The sequence below is a fragment of the Eleutherodactylus coqui genome, chromosome 5 (assembly GCF_035609145.1).
Source record: "Eleutherodactylus coqui strain aEleCoq1 chromosome 5, aEleCoq1.hap1, whole genome shotgun sequence".
NCBI lineage: Eukaryota > Metazoa > Chordata > Amphibia > Anura > Eleutherodactylidae > Eleutherodactylus > Eleutherodactylus coqui.
The window spans coordinates 223,814,948-223,830,806 of record NC_089841.1 but is presented as its reverse complement, the minus strand read 5'-3'; the positions used below and the strand labels follow the sequence as shown (position 1 = coordinate 223,830,806).

Sequence of the window (15,859 nt, the reverse complement as noted above, 5' to 3'; positions counted from 1 at the left end):
TATTGCTATTCTTCTTACAAAACGGAGCTACTTGGAGGGTCACCTTGTCTTCCCAACTTCTAGTAGTCTGGCTCCGTTCCAGGCGCATTATACCGTAATCCATTGTTTACTTCACATCAACTTTTTTTTCCTCCCCAGCTCCTGACATCCAAGGACTAAGGACCGTGGAAATCATAAAGGTACGCTCTATATATAAGAATAATATATATTTCTTTACAGCTGGTAGTAGTAGTGGGGTAGTCAGTCGGAGGCTTATAGCCAGGCTGTTCCTGCTCTGCTGTGGCAAATGCTTCATAAAAATGGGTTTCTGGGACTAAAAAAAAAATCAGGGAATTTTGTAAAATGTAAAAAAAAAAGCCATACTCTACTCCTTAAATGGTCCTATAGTTTTGTTCCATGATTTCTTCCGATCCAATCCCAGAAGCTGCTGTAGTGAAGTGCCATTCCTTGTACACAGTCAGCGATCATGTGCCGTTCATGGCATTGTGCAAATAAGGGAGATGGAATAATACCTCTGCAGCGCTACCTATTGGAAGGCAGCATTCCTGCAAGTCAATGTTAGACTCTTTATACAAGCCTTGTAACAATGACTGCGAATTGAAAGCCAAGCCAGAATCCATACATAGACAGCTGTTTCGGGGTGTTTGCCAATCATCAGCATGCAGTAGGTTTTTGGCTTGGCTTGCCCTGGACTATGGGGCCATTCAAGGAGGGGAGTAGGCCTTGTTTCTACATTTCACAACATTCGTTGCCCATTAAATTTTTTTCTGATCCTGAAAAATCCCTTTAAGCCTGACATAGACTCCACAAGGAACTATTTTCAGTTTCTGTTCACTATTACTGGAATACATGTAGTGCTGCTTGCAGTCTGAGATTCTAGTATGCCATAGTAAGTGGGTATGCCTATGTGCGTACAGGACGATCCAAAAGTCAGGGCCACCCAGAATATCTTCTGAACAAAAAGTGAAGCAAGTAGGAAACGTTGTAGAACGCTTCCAGTAGATGGGTAGGGGGAAAGTTTTTGACACTGATGCCTGTCAGCTATCTTGGATTCTGCCCAAGAAAAGCCAATGGAAAGCGGGTCATAGGATATACATGATTTAAGAGTAGCATTTCAGAAGAAATTGATTGGTGCAGTAATTTTCAAAAACTGCAACTGTTTTCAAGTTATGTATGATGTCATATTGAGTATTAATAAAGTTATGTTGAATCATGTGCTATGGATGGTCGACAGTCCACCTTAGTGCCTACAAGTTTTCCCTCACCCATCTAAGTGATCTGCAAAGTTTCTTACTTGTATCTCCTTTCATTAAGAAGATATTCCAGGTGACCCTAACCTATGAAGATATCCGTATTCTAAATGGCACATAGTAAATGAGGTGCCCAGTTTCTGGTTTTTGTTTTTGGACCCAGGAGCTAGCTACACTTCCGAAGAGTAGGTTCATAAATGCTTTACAGAGTATGTTATACAATATTGCCGCCTAAATGTAACGAATTCTAGTCTGTTAAAGGGGTTGCATCAAATTAAAAAAACATGGCCGCTTTCTTCCAGAAACAGCGCCACTCTTGTCCATGGCTTGCGAGCGATACTGCAGCTCAGGCTCTTTCATTTGAATGGGGCTGAGTTGCAGCATCAGACCACATCGATGGACCAAAGTGGAGCTATCCTTGTAGGAAGGCAGCCATGTTTATCTAATCTGATACAGCCGCTTTAAATTTAACGCAGAAAGGTCAAAATAGCAATCATTGATTGTACATAGAAGGTTATCCATCATTATGCCGTCATTTCCGCAGGGCCCTTCAGATTCGCTAGGTATCAGCATTGCCGGTGGAGTTGGCAGCCCTTTGGGAGATGTGCCGATTTTTATAGCCATGATGCATGCAAATGGAGTTGTGGCCCAAACACAGAAGCTAAGGGTAGGTATATTGTCAGCTACCGGTTTGTTGTTTAGTGATTGGTTGGGTGTCATCAATATAATAAGTAATGTACAGTTTTGTATGTAATAGACGTTTCTGGGATGGCTCCCGAGAATACATGATGATGGTTTTTGTGCTGCTTCTGGCACAAAATGACAGAAAAGGGCCATACTTACTAATATAGCGGTACAAGGGCAGAAAAAGCAGAATGCATGATATGGGAGGGCACGGGGCAAAATACTGCTGAACGCCGACGCATCTACCATACATTGAGGATACTGGCGATATTACATTAATATGTAAGGCTGAAAACAGACACACGTCCACCAGGTCAGGCTACTATCTTGCAATGTTGATCCAGAGGAACGCCAAAGGACCCAAAAGGTAGAAGCCAATTTCCTCATTTTAGGGAAAAAAAATTCTTCTCAACTCCAAATCTGGTGGACGGAATAATCCCTGAATTGACAACTTGTTGAGTGTAACGAAGAAAGCTGGAAAAAAAGCAAGTGTCACCCAGCAGGCGCCGTCCGGGTCCCTCCCTGCCTTCAAAGAATGGCTGTGATTATTCATCAAGCACGGGCTCTGATTGGTTGAGCCAGCGCTCGAGGAATCAGAGCAATCTCTCTTGCTGGAGGTGGGGTCTTCAAACCCCTTAACATCAAAAAGAGATGCTCTGTCGGGGATAACAAGTGACCTGGCACCAGCTAGGTGGGTAACGTTTTTTTTTAGGTAGTATAGCTAGCGCTGTGTTTAGCGCAGTCAAAAATGCGGCGCCAATTTGTGCCACGTTTTCATTTCAATGGATGACGCAGTCCTGAAAACGGCCAAAGATGGAACATGCATCGCTTTTTAAAGTGTAGCGTTGAAAATGCTGTGTTTTTAGCAGCCCCATTGAAATTAATGGGACAGTTGTACAGCATTTAGCTTAGCACTAACCGCTGTACAAAAACGCCTGTGTGGAGGAGGCTAAGGCTGTATTCACACAGGTGAGGGCAGTTTTGGTCAGTGAAAAACTAACCGTTTTCCAGTGCGATTTTTTTCCTGCTGTTTCATTGTGTTTTTCACTCATGTTTTTCATACCAACTTGTGTTAAAAATGCCTCACTCACATGTAAAGTTCATGGCATTTGAGTGCGATGCGTTTTTTTTTTCATGCTTTCATAGAAAATAATGGTTGATTCGCCCATTCAATGAAGAATCGCCCAAAAATAGGACATGCAGCAGTCATTCTAACGCGGAATATTGGTCCAAGAGAAGAATCGTTTGTGTGAATTATCCCACTCAAATGAATGGTTTCTTTTTCCCGGCGAGTTCTGTCCATCTCAGAATTGCACAGAAGTCGCAGGAAGAAATCGCCTCAGGCAGAGAGTTCCATAGTTTTACTGCTCTTACAGTAAAGAACCCCCTTCTATATCGGTGTAGAAACCTTCTTTCCTCTAGATGTAGAGGGCGCCCTCCTGGGTATAAATAGATGATGGGAGAGATCCCTGTATTGTCCCCTGATGTATTTATACATAGTTATTAGGTCGCTGCTCAGACGTCCCGATTTTGCTAACCTCTCTGGGTATTGTAGCCTGTCCATTCTATTTATTACTTTAGTTGCCAGCCTTTGTACCCGCTTCAGCTCTGATATGTCCTCCTGAGTACCGCTGCCAAAAACTGTCCACGATATTCCATGTGTGGTCTGACCAGTGACTTGTAAAGAGGAAGAACAATGTTCTCCTCATGTGCCCCTAGACCTGTTTTGATGCCCCCCATGATACTATGTGCCTTGGCTGCAGCCGCCTGACACTGGTTGCCCCAGTTAAGCTTAACGTTAACTTAAATCCCCAAGTCCTCTGCCATGTCAGTGTTCCCAGTAGTTTCCCATTTACTGTGTAATGGTGACATGTATTTCCCTGCCCATGGGCAGAACCTTAGTGTTAAACCTAATTTGTCACTTTTCTGCCCAAGTCCCAAATATCCATCTCTCTTTGTGCATTACAATATTGAACATATGAAAAAGGGGTTATATATATATCAGTAAATGGTCATTTAGATCCTAAGGGTGGCCATTAGAGATGAGCGAATATACTCGTTTCGAGTAATTACTCGATTGAGCACCGCGATTTTCGAGTACTTCAGTACTCGGGTGAAAAGATTCAGGGGGCGGGGGGAGGCGTGACGGAGCGGGGGGTAGCAGCGGGGAACAGGGGGGAGCCCTCTCTCTCTCCTTCTCCCCCCCACTCCCCGCTGCAACCCCCCACTCACCCACAGCGCCCCCCGAATCTTTTCGCCCGAGTACGGAAGTACTCGAAAATCGCGGTACTCGGGCGAAAAAGGGGCGTGGCCGAGTAGGCTCGCTCATCTCTAGTGGCCATGTATATGCAGGCTTTGACTAGTCTTTGTGATGCCGTTTTTGAAGCCAAAGTCAAGTGCACATGATGAAGGGAGGGAAAATATAAAGCATAGCTACTTCTTACACTTGTCTTAAGTTCATTCCTGGTTTTAAGTTAAAAAAAAAAAAAAACTGCACCAAAACATTTCAGTGGGAGTGCTGGAAATAAACAAGTGCTTGAACTCCCATTGAAATTAATAGAGCAGTAGGGTTAATGCAAGACCACCGCTGCATACATACAGGGACCTTCAGGACCCCTGTTCTCATGATGGTTGGGGATCCCAATGGATAGACCCCCACCAATCAGATAGTTCTCCCCTATGCTGTGGATAGGGGATAATTTCACTTTGTGGGACAATACCTGTAGGAATAATATCCTTCCCCCCCCCCTCCCCCCCCCCCCATTCCTGCGGACTTTGGCCATATATAAACAATACAGATGTGTGTCACACTGAACAACATGCGTGAAGTGACATGGCGCTGAAGATCTCCTGAATGACTATGGCAAACAGTGCTTGTTTTATACCAGAATTTGCCTTTTTAAGAATAATTTTCCCTCCATTGTTAGGAATGTAACACTCCGATAACACTTAAGTAAAAGCTGTTTAGCAAACTGTGACTTGACCACCAGATGGCAGTATAAACTCAGATTTCACCAGTGCTTTCTTCTCTTCATTCATTCTCCCATTTTTACCATGACTTTGCAAAGATAAAACACTGAAGAATTGTTCCAGTTTTCTTTGAAATTTTGGGTTTATAAGCTTGGGGAAGATCCACCAGCTAGAGCGTCACTAAACTTCATATCTTGTTCCTTCAGACATCTTTTTAAGAACTTGGAGTAATTCTCAGAGACAATTACATGGGAAGGAAATGTTAAACTTAATTTCATTCTTGAGTTATGTGAATGATGATACCTATAAAACAAAAACTAAGAGGCGCAGACAGTATTTTATGGTTAGAAGTGTGTTTATATGTCACAGGGAGAAATCCACCTTATTTATATATATTTTAGTTGTTCAGTGCATCGGATATACAGTACTATATGTCACAGCCCGATGCACTGAGCCCCTGCCCTATCGAGGCTGACTGGGAGCGAGCGCTGCGAGGGGAAAGGCAGTCTGCAGAATAGAACGTCTTCTTCACAGTTCCCGGGGACGGCAGCATATTAGTAGGGTGGGAGAGAAGTAAAACACATGGGGATGGGGGGCACAGGGCTCTTGAAAATAAATTATTACACTCGTAGGAAAAAAAAAGAATTGCATCCCTAGAAAAAATTGTCATTTTGCAGCATAACTTGGCATGCAGTTATATCTCAGGCAGATCTGTAAATGATGAGAGTTGTGGTGATTAGATGAACGGTCTTGTCATCGGAGGCCCTAAAAATGGTTCCTCCTTTGCCTATAAGAGGCTCTCGGAGGCTCCTTGTGTGTAGTGACCTCTTCTTCCACTTGTGTAGAGCTTGTTGACCACTAGACGCCTCTTCAGCACGTTACCGGAGTCTGAGAGGGGCACATTATTGGGATGTGAGAAGCTGGATGGTCATATTGACTTATTGCCTGCCACCTGGGCCATACAACAGGGTACCAGAGCCTCCATGCCCGCACGTATCACATCTTGTATCCAAGCTGGAGGCGGTATAACAGGGTACTAGAGCCTCCATCCCCTTCCGTATCACATCTTGTATTCAAGCTAGAGATGGTACAACAGGGTACTAGAGCCTCCATGCCCGCCCATATCACATCTTGTATCCAAGCTGGAGGCGGTACAACGGGGTACTAGAGCCTCCATGCCCACCTGTATCACATCTTGTATCCAAGCTAGTAGCAGTACAACAGGGTACTAGAGCCTCCATGCCCGCCTGTATCACATCTTGTATCCAAGCTGGAGGTGGTACAACAGGGTACTAGAGCCCCCATGCCCGCCCGTATCACATCTTGTATCCAAGCTAGAGGCAGTACAACAGGGTACTAGAGCCTCCATGCCTGCCTGTATCACATCTTGTATCCAAGCTAGTAGCAGTACAACAGGGTACTAGAGCCTCCATGCCTGCCTGTATCACATCTTGTATCCAAGCTGGAGGCGGTACAACGGGGTACTAGAGCCTCCATGCCCACCTGTATCACATCTTGTATCCAAGCTAGTAGCAGTACAACAGGGTACTAGAGCCTCCATGCCCGCCTGTATCACATCTTGTATCCAAGCTGGAGGTGGTACAACAGGGTACTAGAGCCCCCATGCCCGCCCGTATCACATCTTGTATCCAAGCTAGAGGCAGTACAACAGGGTACTAGAGCCTCCATGCCTGCCTGTATCACATCTTGTATCCAAGCTAGTAGCAGTACAACAGGGTACTAGAGCCTCCATGCCTGCCTGTATCACATCTTGTATCCAAGCTTGAGGCGATACAACAGGGTACTAGAGCCTCCATGCCTGCCTGTATCACATCTTGTATCCAAGCTAGTAGCAGTACAACAGGGTACTAGAGCCTCCATGCTCGCCTGTATCACATCTTGTATCCAAGCTTGAGGCAGTACAACAGGGTACTAGAGCCTCCATGCCTGCCTGTATCACATCTTGTATCCAAGCTTGAGGCAGTACAACAGAGTACTAGAGCCTCCATGCCTGCCCGTATCACATCTTGTATCCAAGCTTGAGGCAGTACAACGGGGTACTAGAGCCTCCCTTCAATTGTTTAGTTTTCCACACTAAATGATCCTTTTGATCTGATACTGTAGTCACTTATATTAAATGCACACAAAGTCTCATTAGAATCTGACAACTCCTAGGTGCTCGATTTAGTTGTTTTTTGACAGAGTGTATAATAGAGACACTTATTAATGTACTGTAATACGGGAACAGTTGTGTGTGCAGCTGTTCCATAGAGAGCAGGTGCGGACACATCTGGAGCGCCGTATACTGTTATGCAGATAGGTGTAGATGGATTTCTCAGCCCCGGCTTCAGAGCAGAAGAGCAGCTTGTAAGAAAAATATACAGAATAGGCTAATAAAACATATTGTAAAACTCAAAATCACCTATTCTGTACATTAACAAATAGTAGCAGGTAATCTGTAAGACTGACCTCTGCTTTATCACCATTTTACCGCTGTAAAGCATGAAATCTGCTGTAAAAACCTAAAATATAATGTGCATGCTGCAATTTGAAAAAATCCACAGTGTGCCCTGAATTCCACTTCAATGTTTTTCACTGAAGCCCCCCCATTTCCAAATTCACACTGTAAATCTGCCATGTCTGCATGTTGCATAAGGCATCATGTCCACGGATGGATTTGATTTGCGGAATTGGCACAGATCACCCGCCAGAGTTTTCAAAGCCCCATTCAAACGTAGTGAACTTTTTTGCCACATACTTTTCCCATCTTGAACAATATGCAAGTCCAGAATTAAACTACTAATTGATATTTAAGGACAATCTTGCAAAACAATGCCTATGCTCAGCTGTTTCCATCAAACATCTCCTCGCCGCGATTGTGCATCTTGGGGGTGGGGGACAAAAGTCCCCTCTTAATCGATCCAGTGTATAGGTGATAAATGTTCTGACTGGTGATAAATGTTCTGACTGGAATACCCCTTTAAAGGAAATGTGTCATTTGAAAATAACCTATTGTATTTATTAATCATACTGGATAGTCCGGATATTCTGGTCTCAAGCATAGAAACGCAGCAATCTCATTGATTTCAGTTGGAGGGAATCCGGCGTTTTCTCTTCCTCCCCTGACCTCTGACTACTATGTCCTGCCATGCTGCACTGACAGCTGGCCGGTTGTACAGCTGATGCATGGAGATCCTGAGCAATGGAACCCCGTCAATCAACTAATGATGTCCAGAGGATAGGTTGCCTTTTGTGAAAAGCCTGAATACCCCTTAAGGGTGACTACCTCCATGCCCACCCATATCGAAGCTAGAGGCAGTACAACAGGGTACTAGAGCCTACATGCCCACCCGTATCACATGTTGTATCCAAGCTAGAGGTGGCACAGCAGGGTAGTAGAGCCTCCATGCATGCCCATATCCAAGCTAGAGGCAGTACAACAGGGTACTAGAGCTCCATGCCCGCCCGTATCACATCTTGTATCCAAGCTAGAGGCGGTACAACAGGGTACTAGAGCCTCCATGCCCACCTGTATCACATCTTGTATCCAAGCTAGGGGCAGTACAACAGGGTACTAGAGTCTCCATGCCCACCTGTATCACATCTTGTATCCAAGCTAGGGGCAGTACAACAGGGTACTAGAGCCTCCATGCCCACCTGTATCACATCTTGTATCCAAGCTAGGGGCAGCCCAACAGGGTACTAGAGCCTCCATGCCCACCTGTATCACATCTTGTATCCAAGCTAGGGGCAGCCCAACAGGGTACTAGAGCCTCCATGCCTGCCCGTATCACATCTTGTATCCAAGCTAGAGGCGGTACAACAGGGTACTAGAGCCTCCATGCCCGCCTGTATCACATCTTGTATCCAAGCTAGGGGCAGTACAACAGGGTACTAGAGCCTCCCTTCAAGGGGTCAGAGTTCTTCAATATATGATCCTTTTGCTCTGATATTGTAACCACTTACTTGTATCAGCGTTCTAATCGCACAGAGAAAGTTTCATTCTGTTTTGACATCTCTATATGGTTTAGTTCATACACAATATATAGGTGACACATTCCTTTATATAGCTGACACATTCCTTTATATAGGTGACATATTCCTTTATATAGCTGACATATTCCTTTATATAGCTGACATATTCCTTTATATAGCTGACATATTCCTTTATATAGGTGACATATTCCTTTATATAGCTGACATATTCCTTTATATAGCTGACATATTCCTTTATATAGCTGACATATTCCTTTATATAGGTGACATATTCCTTTATATAGGTGACACATTCCTTTATATAGCTGACATATTCCTTTATATAGGTGACATATTCCTTTATATAGGTGACACATTCCTTTATATAGCTGACATATTCCTTTATATAGCTGACATATTCCTTTATATAGCTGACATATTCCTTTATATAGGTGACACATTCCTTTATATAGCTGACATATTCCTTTATATAGCTGACACATTCCTTTATATAGCTGACACATTCCTTTATATAGCTGACACATTCCTTTATATGGGTGACACATTCCTTTATATAGGTGACACATTCCTTTATATAGGTGACATATTCCTTTATATAGCTGACATATTCCTTTATATAGGTGACATATTCCTTTATATAGCTGACATATTCCTTTATATAGGTGACACATTCCTTTATATAGCTGACATATTCCTTTATATAGCTGACACATTCCTTTATATAGCTGACACATTCCTTTATATAGGTGACACATTCCTTTATATAGGTGACATATTCCTTTATATAGGTGACATTCCTTTATATAGGTGACATATTCCTTTATATAGGTGACATATTCCTTTATATAGCTGACATATTCCTTTATATAGGTGACACATTCCTTTATATAGCTGACATATTCCTTTATATAGCTGACATATTCCTTTATATAGCTGACATATTCCTTTATATAGGTGACACATTCCTTTATATAGCTGACATATTCCTTTATATAGCTGACACATTCCTTTATATAGCTGACACATTCCTTTATATAGCTGACACATTCCTTTATATAGCTGACACATTCCTTTATATGGGTGACACATTCCTTTATATAGGTGACACATTCCTTTATATAGGTGACATATTCCTTTATATAGGTGACATTCCTTTATATAGGTGACATATTCCTTTATATAGGTGACATTCCTTTATATAGCTGACATATTCCTTTATATAGCTGACATATTCCTTTATGTAGCTGACATATTCCTTTATATAGCTGACATATTCCTTTATATAGGTGACACATTCCTTTATATAGCTGACATATTCCTTTATATAGCTGACATATTCCTTTATATTGGTGACATATTCCTTTATATAGGTGACACATTCCTTTATATAGCTGGCATATTCCTTTATATAGGTGACATATTCCTTTATATAGCTGACATATTCCTTTATATAGGTGACATATTCCTTTATATAGCTGACATATTCCTTTATATAGGTGACACATTCCTTTATATAGCTGACATATTCCTTTATATAGCTGACACATTCCTTTATATAGCTGACACATTCCTTTATATAGGTGACACATTCCTTTATATAGGTGACATATTCCTTTATATAGGTGACATTCCTTTATATAGGTGACATATTCCTTTATATAGGTGACATATTCCTTTATATAGCTGACATATTCCTTTATATAGGTGACACATTCCTTTATATAGCTGACACATTCCTTTTAAAATGTGCCTGAAATCATTCAAATAACAAAGTAATTGTTAATGAAACCCGAAGACACCAGTTCCCATTGATAAAACGGATGATGACATCTATTCCTCTCACTGTATTTGCCTGGAGTTCTGCGATCCGAGTCTACAATTCTCTGACAATGGGTATATTGTGTTACTATGGTGACCCAGGACTCTGATTGGCACGCTTGCTTTCTTTCTCTCTCTCTTTATAACCACTTTTTTTTATTTCTCTTGATGCACAAAGGTTGGTGACAGGATTGTTAGCATTTGTGGGACGTCAACCGAAGGAATGAGTCACTCTCAGGCGGTCAGCCTCCTGAAGAACGCCACGGGCACAATCCAACTGCAGGTACCGTGCTCCAGCATTGTTTAATGTTATTCATGCAGATCACGTTAATCCATTGTCAAAACAAGAGCTGCTTCCTCCTGGATCAACAATGGAGCTACGTCAACCTCTACTATTCAAATATATATATATATATTTATAGGGTTTTTACTTGACACTTTGGCAGGTTCCAGGAAGCACCGTTAGACAACGTACATATTACAGGGGAACTTCCTTAAGTAAACAGTCCAATATTTAGAAAGACTAAACACATTTCAGAAACTGCTCCGGAGTTTTAGGGTTAAAAGCGTATGTGTTTCTGAAATAATCAGTTCAGACGAGTAAAGGCGAACGATATTGTTCGATCTAAACGCGAGCCAACGACTGAACAGCCAACAAGAATCGTTCGCTTCTCGTTCGTCACTCAGTTTCTTCAGGCATAAAAATCATCGTTGGCTCGTTCACTTCTCGTTCGGATTAAACGGCGCTCGTTCAGTCCCTTCCATCCACTTATACAGCAACTGAAGGATTCTCATTTGAACGAGCCAACAATGTATCTGACCATCTACAGAGGCACCACAAGAGCGAGCGAGTTAGCAGAGGTTTCACCCACTCGTACAAAGAAGGATCGGTTCCTGTAAAAGAACCCTTACAGTGCTGTCTAGAGAGGGAGAAGGTGGATGTTACAGATTCAAAAGCCCCCTATACCCTTTAGTGATGACCGTGTTAGGCACTTAGTCACAGTCTGTGTTCTCTGTTATGCCAGAAGTCCGGTAATGGTTAAAGCTGGGCTCATACCGAGTTTGGAACCCCGACAATAGTTTCCATTACAGGGTTCTAGCTGAGTGCCGGATAATGGTATTCAGATGGAAGCCACAATATAGCCATTTAATGTATCTATGCCAACTTTGATCTCCATGTAGCGTGACTTCTGTTCATTTCCATTTACGTTGGAGGCCAAAATGCCTTAGTTGACTATGCTATGTTAGTTGACTATGCTATGTTGTCTTCAAAACCACAACAAATATATGAAAACCTGGTCAAATGGGGACCAAAGTTGTTTGCACCTTTAGGTCTTCGTATGACTTATTAAGGCCAGTGGGCTCTGATTATTGTTCTTTTGAATACTATTTTTGGGTATGGAAGCCCAGGATGGATAGGCTCAACGCCATCCTAAAAACAATGTGAAGTTCGCTTAAAGCAAGCAACGAATGAACTTCTCTCTACTGTGGCCTGAGACTTGTACCTGGTTTGTGGAAGTTGGTGGCCCGATGAATCATCATAGCTCTTAAAGAAGTACTTTAGCAGTGTTTTTGCCCTTATTCAGTTTTCCATTTTGGCTCCTTCATCCGCAGTGATGTGGTTTCCCTAGCGGGATCTTATGTGCAGCCCTGTAGGCTTCATTTCCCATTATACCTCTGACTCTTCAGTAGTAGCACTTATCATACTGCACTTGTTCTACTCTTTAGTCCTATCTAAAGGCAGTGAGTAATAGTACAGTGACCTAGAACTGCTGTCCTCTATCTCCCTTTAATACCAGTATAGCTTAACATGGCAAAAGTCCATTCAATGCTTTTAATGGACACGTAATCATGTACTTTCTGTACTGCGGGCTGCTCCAGAGTTATGTGATAACGGAGTGTTACAGGAGCCACTCTCAGAGATCATAATGGTCTTATGCTCATTAAATTCAAAACGGTCCTTATTAGAGATGAGCGAACGTACTCGGATAAGCACTACTCGTCCGAGTAATGTGCTTTATCCGAGTACCTCCCCGCTCGTCCTGAAAGATTCGGGACGCGCTGCGGAGCGGGGAGCTGCAGGGGAGAGCGGGGAGGAACGGAGGGGAGATCTTTCTCTCCTTCTCTCCCGGCCGCTCTGCCCCGCTCCCCGCTGCGACTCACCTGTCAGCAGCGGAGCGCCCCGAATCTTTCAAGACGAGTACAGCGGTACTCGGATAAAGCACATTACTCGGACGAGTAGTGCTTATCCGAGTACGTTCGCTCATCTCTAGTCCTTATTAAAATGGAAACAAGTTGTATACAAGAACATATAAACCCCGGTAGAGCCATTAATGTATATTTCTCATCTCAGGTTGTGGCTGGCGGAGACGTGAGCGTGGTCACTGGTCAACAACAGGAACATGTGGGCACTGCAGTCAGCTTTTCTGGACTTGCTTCCAGCAGTATACTGCAAGATGACTTGGGGTATGTATTGTTTCACACGAGGTCCACACATTCTATGAGCCAGAATTTGTAAATTCCTATTATCTCACCCACGCTGCTTTTTAGGGGATATTTACCAAAATCTGTTTTATTGCGAAATTGCAGCAAATGAGAAGACAAACATGCAATGCTTCTGTTATTTCTCAAACATGTAGGTTTTTTTTTGTTGCAGTTCTGCACGACAACAAAATAAGCTATAAAACTAACTGTAGACTACTGAACATTAAAGGGACATTAAAAAATGGTAAACTGGTCTTAAAATGGAAAAAAAGTGAAGGCTGGCTTATCCCAGCCGATCCCCGTCCAGCACTGCAGTCCCATTGCCCAACGGACGGAACCCGGTAGAAGCAACGGGCGGTCACGGGCTATTCATTGGGCACATGTCTGCTTGGCCACTCACAGGCTTCAACGGTGATTCTTCCATGGCCACTGAAGCCTGTAAGTGGCTGAGTGGTCATGTGCACAGTGAACGGCACAAGACTCCCTGCCGCTTTTTCCGGGTTCTCTGCAACAGAGACTGCGGCTGCAGCGCTGGACGGGGAGTGGCTGGGATAGGTGATATTCAATTCTTTTAAGCCTGTTTTTTCTTCTTATAATGTCAGTCACCAACCACACCACCTCCAAAACCTCTCCAGACCATAATGGAACCTCCTCTGTACTCCACTGTAGGCTGGATGAAAGTAGGAAGCACACAGCCATTTGTTGCATGACAAATTAATTTTTTACCTCTTGCACCCCCAAGAACCTCAAACTTTGATTCATCTGTAAAAAGACCCTTCTTGCATTGACTAGTGGTCCGGCCACTTAGCTTTTTTTAGCCCACAATAGCCTTTGTTCTTTTTTTTATTATTATTAATGTGCAATGGTTTTCTGCTCGTAACCCATCCCTTCAAGCCACTGGCTACAATCCTGTGTTTGATGGTTGTGACTGACATGATTTCCTCACTTCCATCAGAACACAACTGCTTTGATGAGCTGTTTTCTCATTTAGAACACACTGATACATTTGTTCTCCTGCTTTGTGCTCCCTCGATGGGCGATCATGTACACTTCTGTTCCCAGTGTATCTCTTGAGGTTACGCCGCATGCCACCAAGAGAACCCATGTAGAAATCTGCATACAACTTTATTTGTCCCCTTTTTACATTGATATTGAGCAGTCAAATATAATTAATCCAAACAATCATCTAGTTATTTAGCAACCTAGAAGCCTTTGATTGTTTAAATCCTGTTAGTAACAGACATGGCCACCAGTGGTCTCTGCATTGGTGACAAGCCATGGGCAGTTCAAAGATCCCTTTCTACGTTCTCTGCCTCATCTTGAGCAGAATGTACAATGGCTAGTTGAGCCGTTTACCAGGCCGCTTCCATTTTGAAGTTGGGTCTGGGCATGTATGGTAGTAGAGATCAGAGGAGATCATATGACTTGGGTCCCATCTGGGCGGGTGATAAGCCCACTTCAAACCCAGAAATATATCTGTGCCTAAAAAAGCTGATTAACAAATAATATAGATGTCAGGTAACCTTAGACAGGGGTTGTCTACCTTTTTTTACCAGCCTATGGAGCAACGTTATGCCTTAATATCATGTAATTGATATATGATTCCATAATTGGGTCTCCTGCTTGGTCGGTCTTGACAGTGGACTGTATTACACAATCGCCCATCTGAATGCACACCACCATTCTACATTACCCCGGCAGTGACCACTTCCCCTGCACTATAAGATAATTGTTGAATGCTTCATGGTCTACACCAGTATGAGCTACTAATCTTTTGAGAGTTGGGGTTGACTTGGTAAAACAACCCTTTAATTAAGAAATTACAGAAAAAAATCTAAAGACTACCCCAAGTATTCAACTTCTTTAGTGTGAAGTTGCAAAAACTTTTCTGTGAAGTGCAGGCTAGGTGGACCGTATGGTCTTTGTCTGCCGTCAGTCTGATTTTAATTGAATGTTGCAATGTAAATATTATACGTTCTTGTATTGCATAGTCTAATTCTGTGTGCTTTTATATTAGACCTCCTCAATACAAGACAATCATTCTTGACCGAGGACCAGATGGACTTGGCTTCAGTATTGTTGGCGGTTATGGGAGCCCACACGGTGATCTTCCCATCTACGTGAAGACTGTTTTTAGCAAGGTAAACAGAAAACTGATCCGAAAGACCCCGTTCACATTAGCATCACATTCTCCATAGACTGTAAAAGTAAGGAATAGTCAACAAATTAATCAAAGAGAGAAATGGAGTGAAAGTTGGGGGCTTTATGGAGGGGGGGCATGTGCTGCCAGTGGAAGGTGGCAGCAAGAAACAGTGTTATAAGGGTATGTTCTCTGCAGATTTTCTGCAGTGGAAGATCCTCGCCAAATGGAGCGAAATCCGCTGTGAAAATCCCCCAACATAAAATTACAAGCTGTGGATTCAAACTTCTCAGTGCAGGTTCAATTTACGTAACAGATTTTCTCGGCAGCTTGTAGATGGATTTCTTAAATGCTGCTAATTCTGCTGCTGTAAATCATCAGCATTACTGAGCTGTGTGAACCTTCATTTATCAATAAAGGCGTAATTTGTGCAAGTTTTATACTAGCGCCTGTAATCTACGCCAGATTTATGAAAGAGGTGAACGGCGCTTGTAAATGTGGTGAATATTTAGAAGCA

At 42.8% G+C, this 15,859-nt stretch overlaps 1 protein-coding gene across 3 annotated transcripts in view; it reads left to right on the top strand.

Moving 5' to 3' along the window:
• Nucleotides 1-15,859, top strand: part of MPDZ (multiple PDZ domain crumbs cell polarity complex component) — a 136,836-nt gene that overhangs the window by 113,223 nt on the left and 7,754 nt on the right. For all 3 annotated transcript variants that reach the window (XM_066604271.1, XM_066604270.1, XM_066604269.1), the window contains 5 exons: nt 139-179; nt 1,795-1,917; nt 10,897-11,001; nt 13,072-13,184; nt 15,220-15,343. In XM_066604271.1, the coding sequence (XP_066460368.1) occupies nt 139-179; nt 1,795-1,917; nt 10,897-11,001; nt 13,072-13,184; nt 15,220-15,343 (506 nt within the window). The remainder of the gene's footprint in view (nt 1-138; nt 180-1,794; nt 1,918-10,896; nt 11,002-13,071; nt 13,185-15,219; nt 15,344-15,859) is intronic.